The sequence below is a fragment of the Solea senegalensis genome, linkage group LG12 (assembly GCF_019176455.1).
Source record: "Solea senegalensis isolate Sse05_10M linkage group LG12, IFAPA_SoseM_1, whole genome shotgun sequence".
NCBI classification, from domain to species: domain Eukaryota; kingdom Metazoa; phylum Chordata; class Actinopteri; order Pleuronectiformes; family Soleidae; genus Solea; species Solea senegalensis.
Genome location: NC_058032.1, coordinates 8,695,536 through 8,718,078, shown reverse-complemented (window position 1 = coordinate 8,718,078; position 22,543 = coordinate 8,695,536). Strand labels below are relative to the sequence as shown.

The 22,543-nt window shown below is 39.9% G+C and overlaps 3 protein-coding genes across 3 annotated transcripts; all 3 read left to right on the top strand.

Moving 5' to 3' along the window:
- Positions 1 to 281: 281 nt before the first annotated feature.
- arl13a (ADP-ribosylation factor-like 13A) lies at positions 282 to 6,266 on the top strand. Its single transcript, XM_044039772.1, has 10 exons — positions 282 to 344; positions 1,649 to 1,765; positions 3,074 to 3,144; positions 3,231 to 3,483; positions 4,458 to 4,563; positions 4,685 to 4,890; positions 4,994 to 5,102; positions 5,199 to 5,466; positions 5,555 to 5,671; positions 5,776 to 6,266. The coding sequence occupies exons 1-10, from the start codon at positions 325 to 327 to the stop codon at positions 5,829 to 5,831; spliced, it is 1,323 nt and encodes a 440-aa protein (XP_043895707.1). The 5' UTR covers positions 282 to 324; the 3' UTR covers positions 5,832 to 6,266.
- A 570-nt stretch (positions 6,267 to 6,836) lies between these two features.
- tmem35 (transmembrane protein 35) lies at positions 6,837 to 9,996 on the top strand. Its single transcript, XM_044039684.1, has 2 exons — positions 6,837 to 7,071; positions 8,655 to 9,996. Exons 1-2 carry the CDS (start codon positions 6,952 to 6,954, stop codon positions 9,018 to 9,020), a joined length of 486 nt encoding a protein of 161 aa, XP_043895619.1. The 5' UTR covers positions 6,837 to 6,951; the 3' UTR covers positions 9,021 to 9,996.
- Positions 9,997 to 11,111: 1,115 nt separating this feature from the next.
- On the top strand, positions 11,112 to 21,911 carry cenpi (centromere protein I). Its single transcript, XM_044040853.1, has 18 exons — positions 11,112 to 11,371; positions 12,854 to 12,991; positions 14,019 to 14,137; positions 14,332 to 14,439; positions 14,842 to 14,890; positions 15,329 to 15,375; positions 15,571 to 15,660; positions 15,760 to 15,891; positions 16,506 to 16,649; positions 17,660 to 17,780; positions 17,951 to 18,042; positions 18,126 to 18,243; positions 18,893 to 18,957; positions 19,163 to 19,272; positions 19,980 to 20,115; positions 20,557 to 20,700; positions 21,659 to 21,727; positions 21,861 to 21,911. Exons 1-18 carry the CDS (start codon positions 11,188 to 11,190, stop codon positions 21,909 to 21,911), a joined length of 1,917 nt encoding a protein of 638 aa, XP_043896788.1. The 5' UTR covers positions 11,112 to 11,187.
- The last annotated feature ends 632 nt before the right edge of the window (positions 21,912 to 22,543 follow it).

Genomic DNA, 22,543 nt, shown 5'->3' with positions numbered 1-22,543 from the left:
ATAATAAACAATCGTTTAATGGTTAAATATCACCATAACACAACTAATTCTCAGTAAACCTTGGTTTCATTCATAGCTCTGGACTCGCCTAAATTCCAGCAGACTGTAAACAACAGGGAAAAGATCACTGCACATCACGTGCGCTCCTGCATTTGGTCCAGTCAAAGAAGAACCATGTCATCCAATGGCGTGGGATGAAGTGGCTCAGAGGATTGTGCGATTGGTGCCTCCCACATGAGGTGACCAAAGGCTTAGTGTAACGCTAATTGGTTTTAATACTGGTGGATAGAAGATGTTGACAGAGACGAGCATCCAAACAAATGCATGGACATCGACTTGCTGCTGTAAGTATTCCTTGAATTTCTCCAGTTCTTCAAAGTTTATAATTTTTGATTAGCTATATTAGGTCATTTAGTGCTGAATCCATTGATTAACAGCATTTTTACTACCCATGTGTACTGTCTGCTCATGTGTTTATTTATGACCTGCATGCTGTTTATTTGCACTCTTTCTTTTTTTCATTGTACTTTACAGTTTTACTCGGTGCTTAATGTTCTTTGTGAAGTTATTTTTGTTTTATTTGAAAAAGATCTATTCAAACCTTTACACCAAGATCAACTTTTACTCCGGTGACCAGAGGTGGAAAGAGCACTGAAATATTCTACTCAAGTAAAAGTACCACTATTTTGATAACATTATTACTTAAGCACAAGTGAAAATACTGATCTAAAAATTGTACTCAAGTTAAAGTAAAAAAGTAACATGTTTAAAATGTACTCAGAGGAAAAGTTACTTAGTTGTGTCGTGAGAAAAGGACAAGGGAACACAAATATCATGTTAATTGTTTTTAATTAAAGGCAAAAGTAATTAAAAACCAGTTAAAATGCTGACAAAATAAAATATGTAAACACACAATGTATCCGTCAGAATGGGTCAAAGGTCACAAATGCTTACTCACTCACCCAGGGACCTTAATTAATGCCAATTCACCTGTCTTCATCATTCACCTGTCTTCCTCATTCACTGTCCTCATCGTTCATCTGTCTTCCTCATTTACCTGTCCTCCTCATTCACCTGTCCTCATCATCATTCACTTGTTCTCATCATCATTTACCTGTCTTCCTCATTCACTGCCAAAGTTTCCAAGGTGCATGAATGTATTTATTTTTTTAATTCAGGCCGACATTTTTTTACTCAGTATCGGATTTGAATTTAAATGTCACAAAGTGAAAAAAAACGAGGCTGCTTGTTAACAACATTAACAACAGGTCAATCGCAACAAGCTTTAGCAGATTACTGCACCTGAACAGATGCAGCGGACAAAGGACAGACAGATCCGCTGTTTATTTTAGTGCATGGCACGACGACAAACACACACACATGCTATGTGTGGTTCACAGGATGCAGCAGAACAACTCGTACTCATGAAAGATGCTTCTGTAAACAGGTTGATGCAAAGACAAATCCAGAGGAATTATTGACATTATGCTATTTATATTTGGATAATTATGAAGAAAGAGAGCGAGAGAGAGACTTGGCAGTCAGAGCACCACCTCAGTGTCTGACCATCTGTGCATGTCTGCTAAGGTCAAAGGTGACTCCCATGTGTGACCGTGTGTGTTTCTGCGACTGCACCATCTGTTCGCAGGTACCAGTTCCAGAGACGATGGTGGCCTCTGTGCTCGCCTTGTTCACCTCAAGTAAACATGTTCAACCTAATGAGCAATTGGTGCAGCTGGGTCTCCAAAATACAAGAGCCAGTCAGGTGAGTCTGATAGAAGACTGCACTCAGCAATGCATGTGTTATTATATTATATACTGTATATATAAGGCAAAACCTTCACAGCAATCAAGAAACATAACCTCCAGGAATGATTATATTTTACAAAACAAAAAAGATGAACCTTGTGGATATTTGCCTAAGGAAAGCTTATTTTTGTTCAAACTTAAAGAGACAGCACTCTACTTAACATTTGAGTGCAGGTTTCCTTTCTGGATTTTTCACTGTAATGAGTTTACCTGACAACCTGGCATGATTTCTGTTTATCGCTAAACCTGACCTGTTTGTAAACTGGCAGTTTGTCCGCGTCCAGGTTTGTACAGTACAGCTTAGTACAGCTTTAACAGCCTTAACATCTGTCTTTACTCTTTAAAAACTCCATTGTGTTTAGCATTAAGCCAGCATGTCAATGTGGGCCCCATAAGGGTTATATTATATATCGGGCTTACAGTATGGGTCCTAACTGGGTTTGCCTATTGCTACTTGGGTACTAAGTGGGCAATATGCATGTCCCATATGGTTTCAGAAACATGGACCCAGATGGGACACACATGTGGGTAAACACAGGAATATAACCCTTATGGGACCCACACTGACATCGACATCTCATGAACAGCATCCCTGTCCTGCCCCCACCCCCCCACATGAAAACAAACTGTCATCCTGCCCACAATTCAGCCGACATTATGTTAACAAATGTAGATTTATGCGTCATATTAATGCAGACCATATAAAAACAACAACTATAACTCCTTTCAACCCACTGCCCCGTATGTAAATATTGGTTGTGATACTGTATAAATTTCTTTTATAGCTGAGGTTTTTTATCTTTATTTTCTCATTTTAGTTTGTTCTATTTTAAATGCATCAAAACACCAAGTCAAATTGCTTGCGTGTGTAAATGTACTTGGCAATAAAAAAACGATTCTGATTCTGATTCTGATTCTGACATGCTGGCTGAATATTGACAATATTCAAAATGTCTAAATTATGTTATACTTGCTATTATGTGTCATTTCAAACTCACAAACAAACAAAGAAACAAACATTACAGGTGTCATAAATGTAGAATTTATGGCAGAACAGGTGTACCTAATAAAGTGGCCGGAATGTATTTTCAAGATTCAAGATTTAAAGAGTTTATGTACAGTCATATGTACGGCAAGAAAAACATGGTTCTCTGTGCAATGAAATTCTTTCTTGCTGAGTTAAAAGTCAAACCACTAGACGAATAATCCAAATAGATTAATAGTTATAAATAATAAATACTCTATGCTGTATATCTGTCTGCAGAAAAGTGACCATTTCTGTGGTTGGTCTTGACAAAGCAGGAAAAACCTCCTCCATCAGAGGACTGCTGAGAGGTAACTCAACCGTAACTTTAACACTGATTTAACCGCGAATGATGGCGTGACATAATGAACAAACTTTCACTGTGTGTCGTCTTCAGTCCACCACGGCGTGGAATCAGGACCCACTCACGGCTGTGTACGAAACGAGCTGAGGGTGGAGAACTACCTGGTCACCCTGTTGGACGTGGGAGGTTCGGCGGAGTCGAGAGGAGGCTGGAGGGAGCTCTACTCTGAGGCCCACGGGATCATCTTTGTGGTGGACTCCAGTGACAGGCAGAGGATGAAGGAGGTCAGGGACGTTCTGGCTGATCTGCTGAAGCAGCCAAGAGTGGCTGGGAAACCCATACTTGTGTAAGTAAACCACAACTTCATTCCTGAATTTGAAATGTGACTAAAAGCTCAAGTGTGTTAGAATTAGTGAGACAGCAGAGTGCAACAAAAGGACAGCAGGACCTCTCAGGTCACCCTTTCTTTCAATAGGGAAATGGCATCAGTCATCTTTTGTGGCCTTCACATAATAGAAAGGATGTTAACACTTCCACAACTCCCTGTTGTTTCCTCTCTCCAGCTTGATTTTCAAATTGTAAAATCCATCCCAACTGCTGTAGAAACGCGGCAGCTCAAGATGACGGCCTCTGAAAAACAAGCTCCTTACCTTAAGGCACACTTTTTACACTTTAAAAAAAAGATTGATGAAAACTGGCCCAACTGACCAACAGGGAACAATATTTTTACAATAATACATTAGGTTTTATTTATCACATTATTAAATGTGACATTTAATTATATATATGAGGTTGTCTAGTGTTTAATTAATTGATATATTTTGTCTGTTATTTACTGATTCATTTTGCATCATACAGTAAATGTGTTTTTTTTGGTTGTGAACTTTCTATCAAAACAAACATTTTTGCTTTGAAATAGTGTGCAATATCATCCAAAATATGTTTGATTGCAACATCATTATGGGTTATCAAGATATGATTTTAATTTCTAATCATTAAGCAGTTCATTTTACCTGTACTTGACTGGCCCCCTCCTGACCAGACCAGAAGTTCACTGGCCCCCAGGTCATTTTGAGTTTGAGGCCCCTGCCTTAAGGAAATATAAAAAGCCTTATGTTAAGGCAACAAACCCCCATATTTAACCATAAAACCATATTTAAATGTAGTATATATTCAATGTCTGCCCCTCTAAATGTTACACACTGGATCTTTAAAACCATGAGCTGTGAAAACAGTGCTCTCTGGTGGCTGAGCAGGGAAACTACAGAGGTAACAGTAACTCACTTAATTAAAACCTGTGTTGGAACGTCCTTGTTTCAGGTTGGCAAACAAACAGGACAAAATGAACGCGTTGCTGGGAAGTGAGCTGATTGAGACTCTGTCTCTTGAAAAGCTGGTCAATCAGAGCCGCTCTCTGTGCCATATTGTAAGTACTGCTCTCAAAAAACACACAGATTGCAGTACATTTGGCGGGTAGACTTCCTTCACAGCAAACCCCCAGACATCTATACCTTCAGACAAACTGACCGCACCCCTGTCCCTCTCAGGAGCCTTGTTCAGCCTTAATGGACTTGCGGCGCTGGTCGGACAGAAAGACCCTGCGAGGACTTCGCTGGCTGCTGCGTGCTGTGTATCTGGATTATGCTGAGCTGTGTATCCGCGTAGCCCACGACAGCAAGAGGCCTCTGGAGACGAGAGAGAGGGAGAAGAATGGAAAAACAAAGAAAACGCGCAGGAAGACCAGGGCAGAGCAGTAAGAAAAGCCTTTGAATTCAAACCAAAAGGTCAACGGAGACTTTTACACATAAAAATACTGGTGAACGCTGACCTTAATGTTGAATATCTTTTTATCTCAGAATGCAGACCAGCAAGTCAGATCTTCGTCAGGTTCATCGGCCAAAAGACAAGGAGAAAACGAGCAAGGGCGAAGGAAAGCTGCAACCCATTCGGAACATGCTGCAAAAGGTCAGGAAAGCATGACCATAACGGTGACATCCTTTGTAGCCTAATGATATATTATAAGATGGATATCACTATAAATATATATATTTTTTCTTCCAGGAGTCGACAATTAAAAAGAAGCTGAAGTCAAAGAGGAAGAACAAGCCAGTTAAGGACAAAGGAGGTGAAAAAGATCAAGATGAAGCAAATGAACAGAGGGAGGAAGAGGAGGGTGACAGTAATGAAGGAGACCAGGACAACTCTGGTCAGCAAGCCAGCAGTGCCCTGATCCCCCCCAAAAAGGGCAAAATGAACCGCAAACCAAAAGTGAAAAAAGAGACCGTGGACACGCCAGAGTCTCTGGACAACGACGAGAAGCCACTCAAAGGTTGTATATGAGTTATCAACTTCCTCTAATCTCTGTTTGTTAACTTCTCAAGACTGGAAATCTAACCTTTCTGCTGTCATGTGTCTAGCCAAAGGGGAAAAGAGGAAGAAGAGGAAAGTTGTGAAAGTGAAAAGGAAGAATAAGATCAACACAGAGGAGATGCCGAGAGCTTACTCTCAACCTGTGGACCTCTCTGCAACCTTTGGTGAGCCTCATCCACTTCTTCTGTCCATCAGTCCCGCACAATAACACTTAAAGTGATGAGATCCATTCTGCTGTTTTCAAAAACATGACCCTGTCTCCTGATAGATCTTTACCGGAAAGCCATACTTGCCCTGAAGGAACGTCAGGAACAGAGGCAGTGAGACCTGGTTGTGTGTCCTGGCACCTGAGAGTGAGGATGTGGTCCACAGTCTCCACCAGACACCATCACATCAGACCTGATCCCTGAACCTTTGTGAATCTTCAGGTTCCAGTGTGTAGTGAAGGACAGGCCTGTAATGATAAAATGTTTTTATATATTATTACTACAAAATGTCTGAAATCATAAAAATGTATGTGAGTGCTTGGCCAAAATGTTAAAGGAGGTCTTGTTTATATAAATGTATGACAGTTTAATTGTAAGGGAAACATGATTTTTAAACAGAATCCTTTTTTTAATGAGTAATGACGTAATGAACAATAGCAAGAGAGGATGTTGTCAAAATGATGAACAAATATTTAAAAATTGTATTAATAAAAAATGTTTCCACTATCCTTTCATGGCACATCTTTCACATTTACACTATACCCAAAGCAACAACCCGAAAGAAGTTGATCTGAATTTAAAGTTTCATTGGCTGATTTCTTTCTTTCATTCTTTTACTCCATATTACACAGTACTACCACAACTATGGGGTTTAGATTAAGGTAGGGTAAGAGTTAGGCACTTAGTTGTGATGGTCAGGGTGAGGTTAAGGGGATAGTGAATTTAATTTAATTATAATTATATACACTATTAATAGCAAAAACTAAAACTATGATCAAAACACAAAGCAAGCTTGTATACATAACATGAGATATTGTATATGTATATTGCACTTATATAAAGTTAATTATACTGTATATTATTGCAACAGGCTGATATTAAGTGGTGGGCCGCATGCAATCGATTGGCGGGCCACATGTGGTCCTCAGGCTGCCAGTTTGACACCTCTGCATTATGTCTATAAGGTGTCCTCACTGTGTTTTCTTGTATTTGCTGCTTTATGAGGACTAAAATCCACTCCATAGGAATGAACGGAGCCAAAGGGGGCGGTGCTCTATCCAGTTTTTATAATACGTCCATCGTTCAGCTCCAGTAAATCGCCGCCATCTTTGCGGTTCCTCCAGAAGCCCATCCCCCTGGCGCTGCGCGTCTTCATCGGGGGAAACTCCTCATTCATATTCAGTCACTTCTGTGGGAACCGTCCGACTGAGAGCAGAGCACGCTCCACAAACACAAACATGGCCTCGCCAAGGACAATAACTATTGTAGCTCTGTCTTTTGCACTCGGCTTGTTCTTCGTGTTCATGGGAACCATCAAGCTCACGCCGAGACTTAGCAAAGACGCGTACAGTGAGATGGTGAGTGAATCTGAGCCATAAAGGCCATTGTTCTCGTTGGCTGCAGACGATAAACGGTGGAATAACGTGGTGATGCTGACCCAAATAAACGGTCCTCGTGTTGATTTGCTCTTCTAATCTGCCCGTGAGAAGCTGTGTTTTCATGATGATGTGAACGAGCTGGTGTGTTTCATGTGTGAAACAACATAGTGGACGCAGCCCGGGCCTTTATTATATGAAATTACACAGAACACACGTATAAATCGGTATTGTTTCAACCGGAGTAACTCGTTGATGACGGAACAGGGGTGAATAATAATGAATGAATGAATTTATCAAATGTTCTCGTCGCATTTTGTCATGCAACCCAAATTGCCAGGATGTTAACTGGTAAATTACGCATATGTGAGCATAAAAAGCCCCGTTAAACATGTTGTAAATGTTAAGCTTCTCGTTTAAATATCGCAGACAACGGAACAGTTCCACAGCAATGGCGGCGCATTCGAGCAAATTCTGAGGGATGCACTTGCTGATGGTGAAAAATGCCCCAAGTGGTGGATAAGACACAACTGCTGTGACATTAAGTCCGTGCTGACAGGCTTTACATGACATAAAGTGCATAGTTAGATTACAGGTTAAAGGTTAATTTTGCAGCATTTGTGATTCAATTGGAGCGTTTTAATGTTTAAAGGTCTAGTGTGTAAGATTTAGTGGGTAGAAACTGTATATATGTAGTACCTAAAATAGAAATCGTCTGGTTTACGGAGCGTCTACTTAATGCAAGGGCCTTGCTTCGTGGAAGCTGACATCTTGTGTTGCCATGAAGAAGACGTGACATCCTTCCTGGTCTGTGAGACCACAATAGTTCCCTGGTGCACTTGGGAATGGGACTGTCACGATCTGCAGTCTCACCAATTCCTACACATGATGTAATGGTGACCTTACATTATTGTTCAGATTGCCAGGTTTAGATTTTGGCAAATTTGGTTCAAAACACATGTGCACTACGTTCAGATTACCAGGCTGAAGTGACTAATATCTGTTTTCTTTCCCTATCCACGTGTCTCTGATCAGATCAGCTGTGTCGACAGCGAAATCCTCTAGTCAATTCTGATTTCCAAATCAGTGGTGCAGCCCTACACCAGTATGTGGGTATATCTGTGGTGCTGTCACTGGCACAATGAAAGTGCTGCTTAAAAGGACATTGACATGTGAACCATCAAATCTGATGAATCTAATTGAATCTGGGTTGTAACAGTGTGGCTCAGCTGTGTCAGTTTGAGCACTCAAATCAGAAGTATTGCAACACGCAACAGTGATATCAAAACTGTTGCGGGACGTAGTCACTCATGTTGCAGAGTGTTGCGAAGCCCATCATGAGGTGGCATGTTACATTGCACCACAAATGTTGGTGGTACGCTCCCGTCTTTCCAAAGCAACACATGTAGATGTTGGTTGGTTAAATCCGGATATACAAATCCCACTTGATCACTTGCAATTAACAGTTTGGACAGTCTGAACACAGCCTAAAATAGCAATCCATGGGTGTTGGTGTGAACTCATTTTGCAAATGTATAAAAATAAATCTGTTATTTTTCTTGCAGAAAAGAGCATATAAGAGCTATGCCAAGGCATTGCCAGGCCTGAAAAAGATTGGGATCAGCTCAGTCCTACTGCGTAAGATCATTGGCTCTCTGGAGGTGGGCTGCGGCGTGGTGCTCACCCTTGTCCCGGGCAGACCAAAGGATGTGGCCAACTTTCTGCTGCTGCTGGTCATGCTGGCTGTCCTGTTCTTCCACCAGCTAGTAGGAGACCCCCTGAAGCGGTATGCCCACGCTCTAGTCTTTGGTATTCTGCTCACCTGCCGATTGCTTATTGCCCGTCAGGGTGATGAGCGGCCAGAGCGAGAGGACAGCAGAGAGGAACAGCACATTAATGATCAGGAAAAGAACAAGGTCAAGCAGTCTTAAGATCTTCTTCCACTTTGGTCTAAGACACAGCAACGGGAACCTGGTGCACCTCTATGGATTGTAGAAATTCAAATTTTGAAGGAAGCAGTCACTCCCAGTAATAAGAGCCCTCACACGTCCCTCTCCTCATCCAGCTGGTGGACTGAAAACTCTCACCTTCTCCTCTACACTCTTCATGTGAAACTGAGAACTCCTGATCCATAAATCCTCTACATAACTGTGGACAATCGTACCTGTGGAAACTCCAATGAGCTCAGCTCATTTTAATAATAGTCCTTCCATTTTCCCCTGTTCATTCCAGTCTTACACTGTTTAAAATGTTTTGTTTATATTGGTTGAATTTGTTTTATGTTGCATGTTGAGAATGCTGTTTTTCATGAAAGCGTCTCCGTCGCTTGTTTTTCTAATTTGTTTTTATACTGTGAGTAAGACAGACTGATGAGTTATGAATTTCAATATTTCAAGCATGCTTCATTTGGTCGAGACAATAACACATAAACCAAAAAGAGCATTGTTTAAATGTTTTGTACTAATCTTACATTGACATGTATTACATATCCACAGTGTTAAGAGAAGGCTATTGCTAAATATGTACTTTTCATCTCAGTAAAGTTTTTGAGTACACATGAAATAAGTTGAACCCCCCCCCCGGTTCTGTTTCCTCACTGAAGTTGTTTATCTGTCAAGGACACAAGTTGTTGCCTCATGTCTGCTGCTAGCTTGTGCAGCAGAAGCTATCCAAATAATAATTTTGCCTGTTAAAATGTGAAATTTGTCTTTTTTTTATTTGCATTTTACTATATGTATATTAATATACTGTCTCCCAACGGTCTGCTCATCTGTTTTGTTTTCTGGAGAAAAAAAGAAAATGAAAGTCATTCCTTTAAAAAAGTCTTGCTTTGGGAATAAAATGCTTTCATTTGAGATTCATAATATTTCTGTAAGTGATACACTTGAAATAAAGAATTGGAGGTAAGACTGGCTAAATCTTTTTATTTGTATCACTGCATTTCATTTGCTCATAGTTAAATGCTTTATTGCTGCTGTTGTGGGATGTTTGTGTTCAAACTTTGCTGTCATTGTCATCATTTCTCAGTATTAACTCTGAGTTATCGGATTAATTATAAAGTACAGCAATTAAACATAAGTGTAAAAGGGTGGTGGCAGCTGCAATGATATAATCACCTTATGTTCTCCGTAAAGTGAGTTGCTATGGGTGAGTCTACATCTTCATGGACAGAAAAGAAGCAGGCTTTATCACAGAGTTAGTGAAATTTGGGGCTGGCAGCACCTCATGTCTTTGAATTATCCTGAGTGCGGAAGAGTTATTAAATAAGTAAATAAGATATCAAAAGGCTGGATTATACAATTTGCAATGTAGCATTTGAGTGATGTCATTTTATGCACTAAACACTAAACAAGACTATGCCGTTGAATTCAACATATCTATGGCTTCAAAAATTATCGATTGATCGATTACTAAATTAATCAACTATTTTAATCTTTTTTATAATTAAAACAAGCTCTCTCGTTTTTTGGCTTCTTAGATTTGTATATTTTCTGGTTTCTGTGCTCCATATAACAAAGAAATAATTAAAACCGAATAATTTTGGTTTGTGGGCATTTGAGAACATTTTCATTTCCAGATTTGGTAAGAAGTTTTTCAGATTTTCTTACATTTTATGGACCAAACAAGTACTCGATTAAATCAACAGATGAATAGAATTATAAAAATAATTGTTAGTTGCAGCCCTAAAAGTATCATATTTTAGAATCTGTCATTTATTTGATAATCAATATAATTAATTAACTATCTGGGTTAAGTGGTAGTGGAGTCACACCTCAGAGAAGTAAAGATACAGAAAAACAATAAACATGCCTTTGTCCTATTAAAAAAAAAAAAAATGTTTTTGCATATCCCAAACTCAGACAAACATTTAGCCTTGGTGGATTTTGATTAGGTTTGTAGTCTTCCTGGCTTCACGTCATTTGAATCGTTTTGACGGTTGATGACAGATGGACTACATCTCCCGGGAAGCCTTGAAGCGGAAAGACCGTACTGCGCAGGCGCAGAGCAAACGGTCGCGCAGAATTTGAGTTTTGTTTGAATGGCCACGGGCGGAGTGGACAGGGAGTCGCATTGTTTTTAAGTTTTAGCGATGTAGAAATGGCAGCTAACCAAAGCGCGTCGGGGTCGTCGGATTCCGAATCACCGTCCCTGTTCGACTCATCGTCTCAACCAGCGCCCAACAGTCGCAGCTTTAACAGGAGTGTGAGAGTAGCGGAGAAAGAAAGAAGGAAGAACGAGGCGGAGGACCCGTTCGTTCTGGCCCTCAAGTTCTTCTCTGACGGTAGGTGGTGGCCCGACTGGCCCACACAAACACACGGAGCTGCCACAGTAGATGGACGGTTTAAAAAAAACATTCAGGAAGAACCGCACAAATTTTATTTAAGTTTACTTCACTGCGGTACTTAGATTTACTGGTTGTCAACGTTCGCTCACTAATGTTAGCTCTCGGCTTGATGATGTCAGTCCCAAACAGAGCAAGGCTTAAGCTAGTAGCATGATTTTTTAAACTATGCCAAGCCGTTTTTTTTTACTTTTAATGATTTGTAAAACACATTTGATTCTACGTCGTCACAATGCAACTTTTAGATACCACAACTTAATTCCTCCTACGAAAAATGACGTCACTTTCTTCAGTCATGTGTAAAGGGGGGTTGTCATAACAAATAATTCAGAATTGTGGATAGTGTGCAACTAAGATAAACCAAGGCTTAATTCTAGCTCGCGATATCTTCAACCCCGTGGGAATTAAGTTTAAGAATAGTTATAATAGCAATTAATAAGTAAGTAATAGATATTTCAAGCATATTGGAAACATGGATGCTGTCATATTTTAGTTGCAGAAAATTACAACTGAATTAAAGATATCCATGAAGACAAACCCCGTACATATGAATGGATTTTTTTTCAAGGTGGAGGAATATTATTGTGAATATCTCAAACGTTCATTTTGACTAGGAATAATTAAGTTATCAATACCTGTAATTCATACCCAGACTAGCTATTACATGTTAAAACAGCTTGTCATAGCAAATGGTGGATTTAAAGAAACATACATCACTATATTGAAAAAGGATTCTTTTCATTTCTAATTTGACATGTAACATACTGATGTTTACAGCTTCTTAAATAGGATGATTTTGTGCTAAAGAATTGCATATCTGTATACAGGACTTTCCTTTCTCAAGTTATAATATGCATTTTCTGACAGTTAAATGACAAATCAATTAATCAAATCAAAATCAAGAATTAGAGTTGCACTAGTGAAAGCGTTCAGAGCACTAACCCCCACAAAGATGCTCAGTTACCACTGTGTCAATACAATCCTGAATCTGTATCCAGATCATCACCAAAACCTAATAAACTGCATCCCCAGTAAACGCAACAGAATCACAGACACATGCAGTCAAAAACATAAGACTCCTTTGTGGAGGTGATAATGTTATATAATTGAAGGAGCAATCGGAAGGCTATGGCATAAACAAGAAGGGGCATGTCCATATCTCCCACTTTTCGTGCTATGTCTGCTGGGATTGGCTCTGGCTCCCCTGTGACCCCCGTGTTGATGATTAATCAGTTGAAAATTGATGAACACCTGTGCTTTTGCTGCTAAAACATGCCAAAATGTGTGGTGTGAAAGTGGTGCTTTTGATCTTGTAGATAACTTACGGTCTAAAAATTTTATTTAGTCTCTTTGTAGTGAAGATGGGAAAGCAGAAAAGTTGTATTTTTTTCTCTGACATGATGCTTTGTCTCCTTCCTATAGTGGAAGCAGGAACTCCAGCTTTTGGGAATGATAACTTGGAGAGGAACCTGGTGCTGGTGGAGAGGGTGGCCTACAGTAAAGGACTTTCCCCAGAAGCCATCTCTGTTATGCTGGAGTTTGCCATGAGCCTCCGTATGGGTAAGATGGTTCCTTCACGGTGGACTTGGTATTAAAGGTCCTGAGTTAACCATTTAGTAGAGCTTGTTGCCAGAAATAGGATACAATATGATACAGTATGTTTGTAAATATAATAATGCTTTAAAATTAAGGGCATTTGTTTTTCGATGCCTAAGAAAAGCCTTTAGTAAGGCTACAGCATGGACAGACTGGTCAGAGCGTGCTTTTCACACTGAATTAAATGGTCTGTATTTATATAGTGCTTTTTTCTCGTCATGGTGACCACACAAAGCTGCTTTACACTACAGTTCTGCCATTCAACCATTCACACCCATTCACTCATACAGCGCATATATGCAGCACATTTTCTATCTTTCATCCTTCATACTCAATCACACCAGCTGCCAGGAGTGTCTTGCCCAAGGACACATCGGCAGATAGAACCCAAGGCGAAAGGGAGGGTAGTGCCAAGGATTTCTCCTCACTCCATTTTCCACAAGATTTCACCAATTCTTATCCACTGGAACCTTAATCAGGGAATTCCCTGCAGAGTGATTGAACTGGTTCAGGGGGCCAAACATCATTGCACAGTGGTTAACAGCAGACGACCCTGCAGCTGACCTAAAGACACAGAGTGATGTGCGGCAAGCAAGAATGCCAAAGTGGAAAAACAACTCCTCACCTGTGCAATTTTCTAGCCTAACCTCTACATGCCAGTTTATGATGAGGCTACATATGACAACAATTCACATAACCTGCCAGTCTTGTGGGCACCACCGTAACCATAGGAGCCTGCAGACGGGGAAAAAACTGCACCCATATTAACCCCAGAGGCAGAGTTCAGTTTGCAAACCAATACTGTCGTGTATGTGTGTTTTTGTTTGAAAAGAATGCTGAATCCAAACATTGCTTATGTTAGGTGGGTATGATGTTGTATCTTATCATGAGCTTGTATGTTCCATGCCATAGTGCCACAACATGAAACATTAAAATTGTCTTGTTAATGTGTGGTAGACTTGATTTTATTTGTGTGAATTTCTCTGTGTAGGGACTAGTCCATGTGTGCGGGTGCTGAAGTGTCTGGTTCCTGCCTCTGTGGTGCCACAGGAGGCTGTTGTCAGAGCGATGGTTTGGCTGGGTGTCTGCAAAATACCCGCCAGCACTCAAGTATGTGTATATACTAGTACTTTCACTAATGAGTATGGGAACTTGGACCACTTCAAGTTTAACTTCACGTACATCTAATAAAACATTACAATAAGTAGCCTTTTAGATTTTCAGTTGGTTGTTGTTATGCAAAGTTGTTTGTTTAACTAATATTGTGCCAGTTCATTCATTTTTGTGTTTACTTGCATGTACAGGTTCTTTTTATAAAGTGGGTGTTGACCATATTTGACATGATTGATGCAAAGGACCAGCTGCGGGCCATCTATGGGTTCATCTTCAGCTTTGTCACGGAGGAATATCTGGTACGTCAGCCGATGTTCTTTGTATTGCTGCAACAAGCTGTGTTCTATGTAAATGGTTCACTTAGGTTGTTGTCATATTAATTACATTATCTACATTATATGACAGAGCATGTGCCTTGTACAAAGAGAGTGGTGTGATAAATAAAAGGTAATTTCTTCCTGACTGGAAAACATAAATGAGTTCATGTGATTTATATCTAATGCATATCAGGAGCCATGAGGCTGAGTATCATTTGGTAGTTTTAGGGCTTTAATCATCCAAATATGTATGTCTTTCACTGTCGGTTATAAATGTGTATAATTAGCTCTTTACCCATGTAATGAAAGTGACCCACCCACTGTGAATCAACGTGAGATCCACTGCACTGTTATGAAGTCAGTATATGTTGTGACTTTTTCCAGTGTCCTTTCGTCTGCCACCTGCTGTACCTTTTGACCAGAAAGGAAAGTGGTATGTCAAACACTGTAACACCTGAAGCATGATCCACAACTGTACCATTGTACTTACTTTTTTAAAGTGTGGTCTATTACAGAGCTGCAATTTAGGATTATTTTCATTAATCGATCAATCTGTCGATTATTTTCTCGATTAATCGTTTGGTCCATAAAATATCAAACCCGGGAATGATGATGTTCTCAAATGTCTTGTTTTGTCCACAAACCCAAATCATTGACTTTTTACGATTTCTATGTTATCAAAGAAATTAAGAAAATACTCACATTTAAGAAGCTTATATCGGAAATCTTGTTTTAATCATGAAAAAAGCTTTAAACCAATTAATCGATTGTTGTCGATTAATTTAGTAATTGATTAATTGTTTCAGCTGTACTCTTTTCAATATTCTCCAACCTTCTGTAAATTATTTCTGTATTTATTTTGTCTTTGTAGTACGACACTTCAGAGTACAGAAGCTGCTGGAGCTGCAGTCTAAGCTGGTAACTACTCCATTGATTTGATATCCTCTAGTGTTATGTGTTTAATCATATTTCATCATAAACATTGTTTATGTGGACAGCCGCCATTTTCTGTTTTTCTTTGTTATTGTATTTATTGAAGGGATCACCATTTGAAGTTTAAATGTTCAATATAAGTTGCACTGAGTGTGTCGTCGTTTGCTCTCGTTTCCTCAGGGAAGGCAGCCGTTCCTCTTGCACCTTCTGTCACTTTACAAAGTGTTTTGTCCTGAATATGTGACTCTCTCCATTCCATCACGAATGAAGGTTAGTCCATGAACTCTGCTGTTTACTGCTCATCTTGCTGTTGTAATAGAATCATCACTACAGCTTTCGTTAAATTACATATTTTTTTGTTTCATGCAGAGTGGATTTAGGAACCACAATTCTCCCTGGAAGTCGGCGTTGATTGCTGTCCAGAGGAGGAATGGCTCCCAGATTGCCTCCAGCGCCAGTCTGCCTTCCACAATTAAAGATAAGACCAGCTCGCGGAAAAGGGTATGGGCATCTATTTAAGCTGTCAGATGCACTGGTTATAGTGTATGCAATCACTCCTGCTACACAACAGTTACTGCTGCGGCTCGCTAATGTCTGTTCTGAGATTCATTCCGTCCACCATTACCACACCGTACACCCACACGTAGAGGCTCAATATTTTTGTCGCGTCACTTTGCTTATTCATCGTGTGTATTAATGTGTGGTTGTATGGATTGCCTGCAGATAATGGCAATCATTACAGGGCTACAACTAGTTTTCCAGGATCAATATTCAGTTCATAATCAGTTTTGAAACTGAGAATTTGGTATTTGTTATTGGGAAATTACTGAAACTATTCATTTTTAATGAATAAATTAGATAATTAGTTGTTAGAGCAGTCACTCAATCAGTCAGCCAGCATCTCAGGCCAAGTACCGGTTTAAACATTTGAGCTAAAACAAGTGGTGGTTGCATTTCTCTGTTAAACAGAAAAAGTGAATAATCATTTGGCTTATGTATGAATTTAAACTGAAATGACAATTATGTTTTCAGCGCTTCTTCTATTTCCCATGCTTTCATTTGTTTCTTTTGTGAGTGTTAATAATCTAACATCATTCAACTGTCTTATTTTTCAGAAACACTATCACCTGGAGTTGCCAGTTTTGTGCTCGCAAGTGAATAAACAGGCTCAGACGGAGCCGTCGTTAGGCAGAAAGTTGGTCCCTCTGGTGCAGCTCAGCTCCTTTACACAACTCCTTGACCACATGCACCGTATAGAGGTAACACCGACCAGGAAAAACCTCTGTGTCTTCTGTTGCATTTACTCTATTTCATCATCAGCTTCCACAGTTTAAGTATCATTTATGAATTAAAATGAAATCGGATTCCTCCCTGTCATTTTAGAATGTTTTACCACAGTCTGCGATTTATCCGCTCATCCACTGGGTGGTGCTGTGTAGCTATTATAATTTTAAAACATTGTCCTTGGGTAAATTCAGCAAAGGCTGTGATTCCATTTCTAAAAATTAGATTTGAGTTTAATGAGCATCATCCATGTCATTTGTTTTCATAAAAAGACTCTCTTATACAGATACCAGTCATTTATCTATCCTGTATGAATAATGGAACTGGAGATGGAGCTAAATAATGCATTGATCAAAGTTACAAAGCAAATGGTCATTTAAAGAGCGCTCTATATAAATGTCTATTTGCCCTCTAGATTCAGTGACCCGTGAAACTAATATAAGTCATTTTAAATTACGTTCAGACTGTTATGCGTCATGCTATATAAATTCGCCTCTTTCACTGCTCTCAAAAACCAGCATAGGCTGTGAGGTTTTTGAACAACGTCGTCTGGTTTTTTCTGTGTGAATAAAGACAGCTGAGGACAGTCAATCACTATTCAACAGAGGCATTGACAGAGTGTGATGACTTCCCTCGTCTCCTGTTGTCAAAAGGAAAAAGATGCTTGCTCAGTTTAATGATACCGTCGCTCTATAATTATTGATTAACTCAGCTGTGTCCACTCACCGTGCCTGTCCTCTCAGTTTATTTATCATGCAGTCCTAATCTCCATATGTGCGGCCGGCTGGTTACACATTAGGGGACAGCATAAAATACAACCTGCGATGAAGGAGTTGTCCCAGTCTTTGAATTATGGGGGTTATTTGCATGACTGAAGAATTAGCTCTGTATAACTTCTTTCGGTTTATGGATATTCAACCATTTCAAACTCTCAATTAAACTTTTCTTGCATCTGTTCCCTGTTTCTTCATTTTGCCTCCACCAGCTGCCTGCTCAGATGGGCTCACTGCTGGGTTCCAGTCTGGCACTACAGTACCTGGACTGCGTACAGGATGAGTTTGCTCTCCTACGCCTTAACTTCTGGCTAGGCTACGCCCTCCACGAAGGTAAGTGTGTGTTGCCTGCTTGGCATATCAAAGAGCTTCTTTCAGAGAAGGGTTTAAAAGGAACTTGTGTGTGTGGAGATGCAGCACGTGTGAATCCCTCTGCTTCATTCTTTTTTATTCCCTTGCCCTTTTACACTCACAAAATTATCCTTTTTGCTATTCCTGCAAAGAATTCCTGTTCTGTGGCGATGGAAGAGCTTCGAATTCCGAAGAAGCGCTCCAGTTTTTGGACAAGTTGCTGTCCACACAGCACTTTCTCCAGGTGAGCCTCACCTCTGATTACTATTACTCATGATCTCGGATTTTACACCTTTTTTTTTTTAATTCATCACGTTTCCACACTAGGAATCATTTTCCAGCACAGAAGTGTTCCTGTACAAGTTCCTCAGCGTTTGGGATGGCTCCCTCCTCCGCCCACAGATCCTCAGCCTGCTGAGCAACATTCCTGTTGTCCCCAGCTCCCGTAAGTTGTCACCATCACTGACCAAGTATCCCTTTTCATTTCTAACCCTAACCCCTTTAATTGCTTCAAAATAAATGAATCGACTGTAAAAAAAAACAAAACAAAACCCCGGCACTGCTGTGGCTGTCTGCCTCACAGGATCTTGTGTGGGCCTGTGAGTGCACTACATAACAACCAGGGGTCTCACCGTGTTACTTTCACTGATTGAAAATGAAATGTAAGCTGTCAAGCTGAACGAGTGAATAATTCATCAACAACCGTGTGGTTGTGGTGGCAGAGAATTTACAGCACAACTTGTCTGCAGATGGAGCGATTTGCACGGTCAGCAATTTAGAATCCCCACCTTTGGAAGTACCCCAGTTTTTGGTGGATGTTTTGTAAGTTTGTAGAAGAGAAAATGTTGTGTGCATCGTCTGATCTAGAAACAGCCACATCAACGCCATATGGAAGACATGTTTGTGTTGAACTCATGCCCTCTTATCGCTGTGCTCACAATGGCTTTCCTCCCCGTCTTCAATTAGAATTGCTTGCTCATGTTCCACAATAACAAAAGCCCGTGTCCTACACTGAGAATTGTGATTGTGATGCAGTTTTATACACCCTGCAGCATGAACCGCATTTTTTTAACTGTCTTCTTTCTGTTCTTTAGAAATCGGGCGGCTCCTGTTTGAGCCCCTCATGCAGCTCTTCTTCACATCCTCGCTGTTTTTCAAGGTAGGCTTAGCTCCCCGAGGCACTGGTAGAATGAGAACTCTACTGTGCTCGCATAACAAAACCTTCTCTTAGTGGTATTTATAAAGAGCCGAAGTCGAGTCCCTTGTTTAGTCCGGAGCTTTAACTATTCTCCAAACTAACTTCTCTGTGCTTCTCCTCTATGTCGCGTGTGTGTGTGTGTGTGTGTGTGTGTGTGTTCCTGCAGTGTGGACTGATCGAGTGCCTCAACAGTATGCTCCTGAAGTGGCTGGTCTGGCATTCAGTGTACGCTCTGGAGGATGACCTCGACATCAGCCTCAACAGCCACACCTCTGTGTGAGTTTATGCCTTGAGCGTAAACAAATGGCTGACCTTAAACACATGTGAATTTAATCGAGACAGGGGTTGCAGTTTTAGAAGGATTGATAAGTGCCCTTTAATCTTCAGTCTCAGTGCAAAATGTCTTCACACATAAAAGTCCTAAGGTTGTTACCTCAGTTTTACTCACTGTGACTTGGTGTAATTACAGATTGCTCCATTATAGAAGTCCCAGTGTACAGAATATAAATTATTATGTTGTTTTTTTTATTTAGCCAGCTATTATGCATTGATAATCAATGCAGTGAAGGCAACTTAAGGGTGTATTGGCCCCCCCTTTACTTAGATCTTTATTAATTGAATTTTGAGACAAAGTAGACTCAAAAACTAGCTTCCGTTTATTGTGGAATTTATCGACAGTTATGTTTTAATACCCGGCCATAATCAGTATTAAGTTCTCACCTGGGTAAACCCATGATAAATAATCCAATAAATGGAGAGATCCATTTTATTCACTGCCCTTCCGAAACTCGCCTGATGTAGAAATAATTGATTGCGTGTCTGTGCACATTCTCACATCAGTGGTGATTCAGTGTTTGTCCTTCTGTAATGTAGTAAGCTGTCAATTTGACTGATTTCACTGTGCTACCACATGGTTTAGTGTCTAAGTGCCCGAGTTCTCCGGTCGGAGCATGTTTCTAACTCTGCTCTGCCCTCTGTCCCAGAAACATGACCCTGTCTGGGTTCAAGGATTCGGTGATGGAGCTGGTTCACTTCGTGGGTCGCCTCGCCTCTGTGGGCCTTCAGCTGGAAGGCGGCCACTCCCTTCTCCTCAGCTTCATCCTGGACTTCTATGAGACGGTAAATCAGCCAATTCCCTTCACCTTTGCTTTATATTTCTTTTTGACTGTTATTCTTCAACTGATGCTGGAATTTTGACCTCCTCTCAGCTGTGTCTTTGCTAGGACAAATAACTTCTCTCGCCTTTTCTTCTGGTTGCTTGGCAACTTCTCATAAAGATTTACGTCAGACTGTCACATTTTACAATCAAATGGAGCGGGTTATATAGTGTTTTTTTTTTTCTTTATTGCTACACACACCTAAAAAACATTTACTGCACAGCATGAACAGTAGTTCCTGGTTTTATTTGGCACAAAAAGATGAGAAAGAAGATGGCATCTCAAGATTAGTTACACAGTTCAGTGTGTTCAATGTTTTAACTGAGCCACAATTACAGCTAGACAGAAGTGAGATTTACATTTCAGTCTGTGGTTCTTAGTGTACATTTCTCTGCTCCCCCAGGGGTGTGATACATTTTTGAAGTACGGGCTCCCCCTCATCGTGATGTTCCCACCTGGCGTTTTTTTCCCAGCCCTGCTCTCCCCTGACCCTGTTAGCGTGGATCGACTGGCCTACATCATGTACAGGTGCGGAAGTGATAGTTTAGTATGTCACCCAAAATCAATAATAATATAGTATAGTATGTCAAATTCAAAATGTGACAAAATGTCATAGTATAGTATCGTCCAAAATCATTCAAAAAAGTCTTAGTAAAGTATGTCGTCCAAAATGTGACAAAAAAGTCATAGGTTAGTATGTCGTCCAAAAGCAGTCAATAAAAGTCATAGTCATGAGACAAAAAAGTTATAGTTTAGTGCAGCCGCCCCTACTCTCTGGAACTCACTCCCACAACTCATCAGGAACTCAGACTCACTACAGACATTCAAATCACTACTCAAAACCCGCCTGTTCAAAACTGCATACACTTAACTGTCTATTTCCCATTGTTTTTATCCCAGTCCTCTCCTTTGTTTTTGTTTTTGTTTTGTCAAGCATCTTTGAGTGTTAGAAAAGCGCTATAAAAATACGATGTATTATTATTAGTCACTTTTCCTGGTAACTGCAGGACCTTTCGTCTGCTTTCAATCTTCACTTTGGATGTTGAACTTTAAGTTGAAGAATTTAACCCATGACATCAGAACCTGTACTTCTTCAGGTTTTTTCGTAGAACCTTTGACTGTTTACATTACATTGTGAACTAAAAAAAAACAAACTTCATTTAATCATAGGATTTGAACTCACAACCTCAGGGATTCAAGTCTCGGTCTTATTGCAGAAATTACTTTGACTGAGATGTATGAAAACATTTTGGGGTTTTTAAGTTCTGTTTTTGGTCTAAAGTTTTAAAAGTGTGTGAACTTCACTTAATTGTAAAATTAGAACCTCAGAGATACAAGTCATCTTCTGGTAGACTCAGATACTTGTCTTTTTGCTCTTACTCTGAATTTCTTGGTTTCTCATCTTGGTCAGAGTCTTTAAAAAATTTAACCGCTGAATTACAAGAACAAACTGTTTGATCGTTTGTCAGTTCATTTATTTCATGTGATCCTCTGTCCCTGTCAAGAACGTCACCAGTGCAGAAGATAGTCCAGTGGACAAGGACGTCGCATCATGGGTTCCAATCCCACTGGAGGTATGTGTTTATGAATGTGTGTGTGTCTGTCTGGGTGTTTCAATAACAACAAAAAACTGTCAAAAGCAAACAAAGCAACTTAAAAAAAAACAAACTAAAACTCTCTGTCGCGTGTCACTTCGATTTCAACGAGGATTTCAACTTCATCATCGACGACTCTGCGATAACGGGAAGAAAAAGCTAGCCTTGAAAAGGCTTGAGAAAGCCTCAAAGGTGCTCGTCTGCATTTTTTGTTATCTAATGACAACAAGGACATGAGTAAAGAAAGGTCATCCCTTTTCGTCATCCAAAACATGACAAAAAAGTCATTGGTTAGTATGTCATTCAAAATGTGACAAAATAGTCATACTTTAGTATCTCGTCCTAAATGTGTCAAAAAAGTCATACTTTAGTATGTCTTCCAAAATTGCAATAAAACGTCATAGTTTAGCACTTCGTCCAAAATGTGAAAAAAACTAATACAAATCAGCACCACTAGTAAGACAGAAACAGGAGACCTGAATCGAGCACACTCCTGTAACCAAACATGCTGTTGACTGAGGTTAGGACCTCCTACCTCTAACGTGGACACAGAAATACAGAAATAAATAAATGTAGGTGAAGAGAAATGTATAAATAAATGTAAAGCCTTTTTTTTATTTATGCTTTTATTTACTTATTCATTTATTTATTCTTTTGTTTATACATTTATTTATGTATTTATTTATTTATTTATACTTAAATCATGTTTAGTCCTCCATAGTACCCCGTCTTTCACCCTACGTCAGCTGAGGTTTAACCTGGTTCTTGTTTTCTGGATGTGTCTTTTGTTGTGTG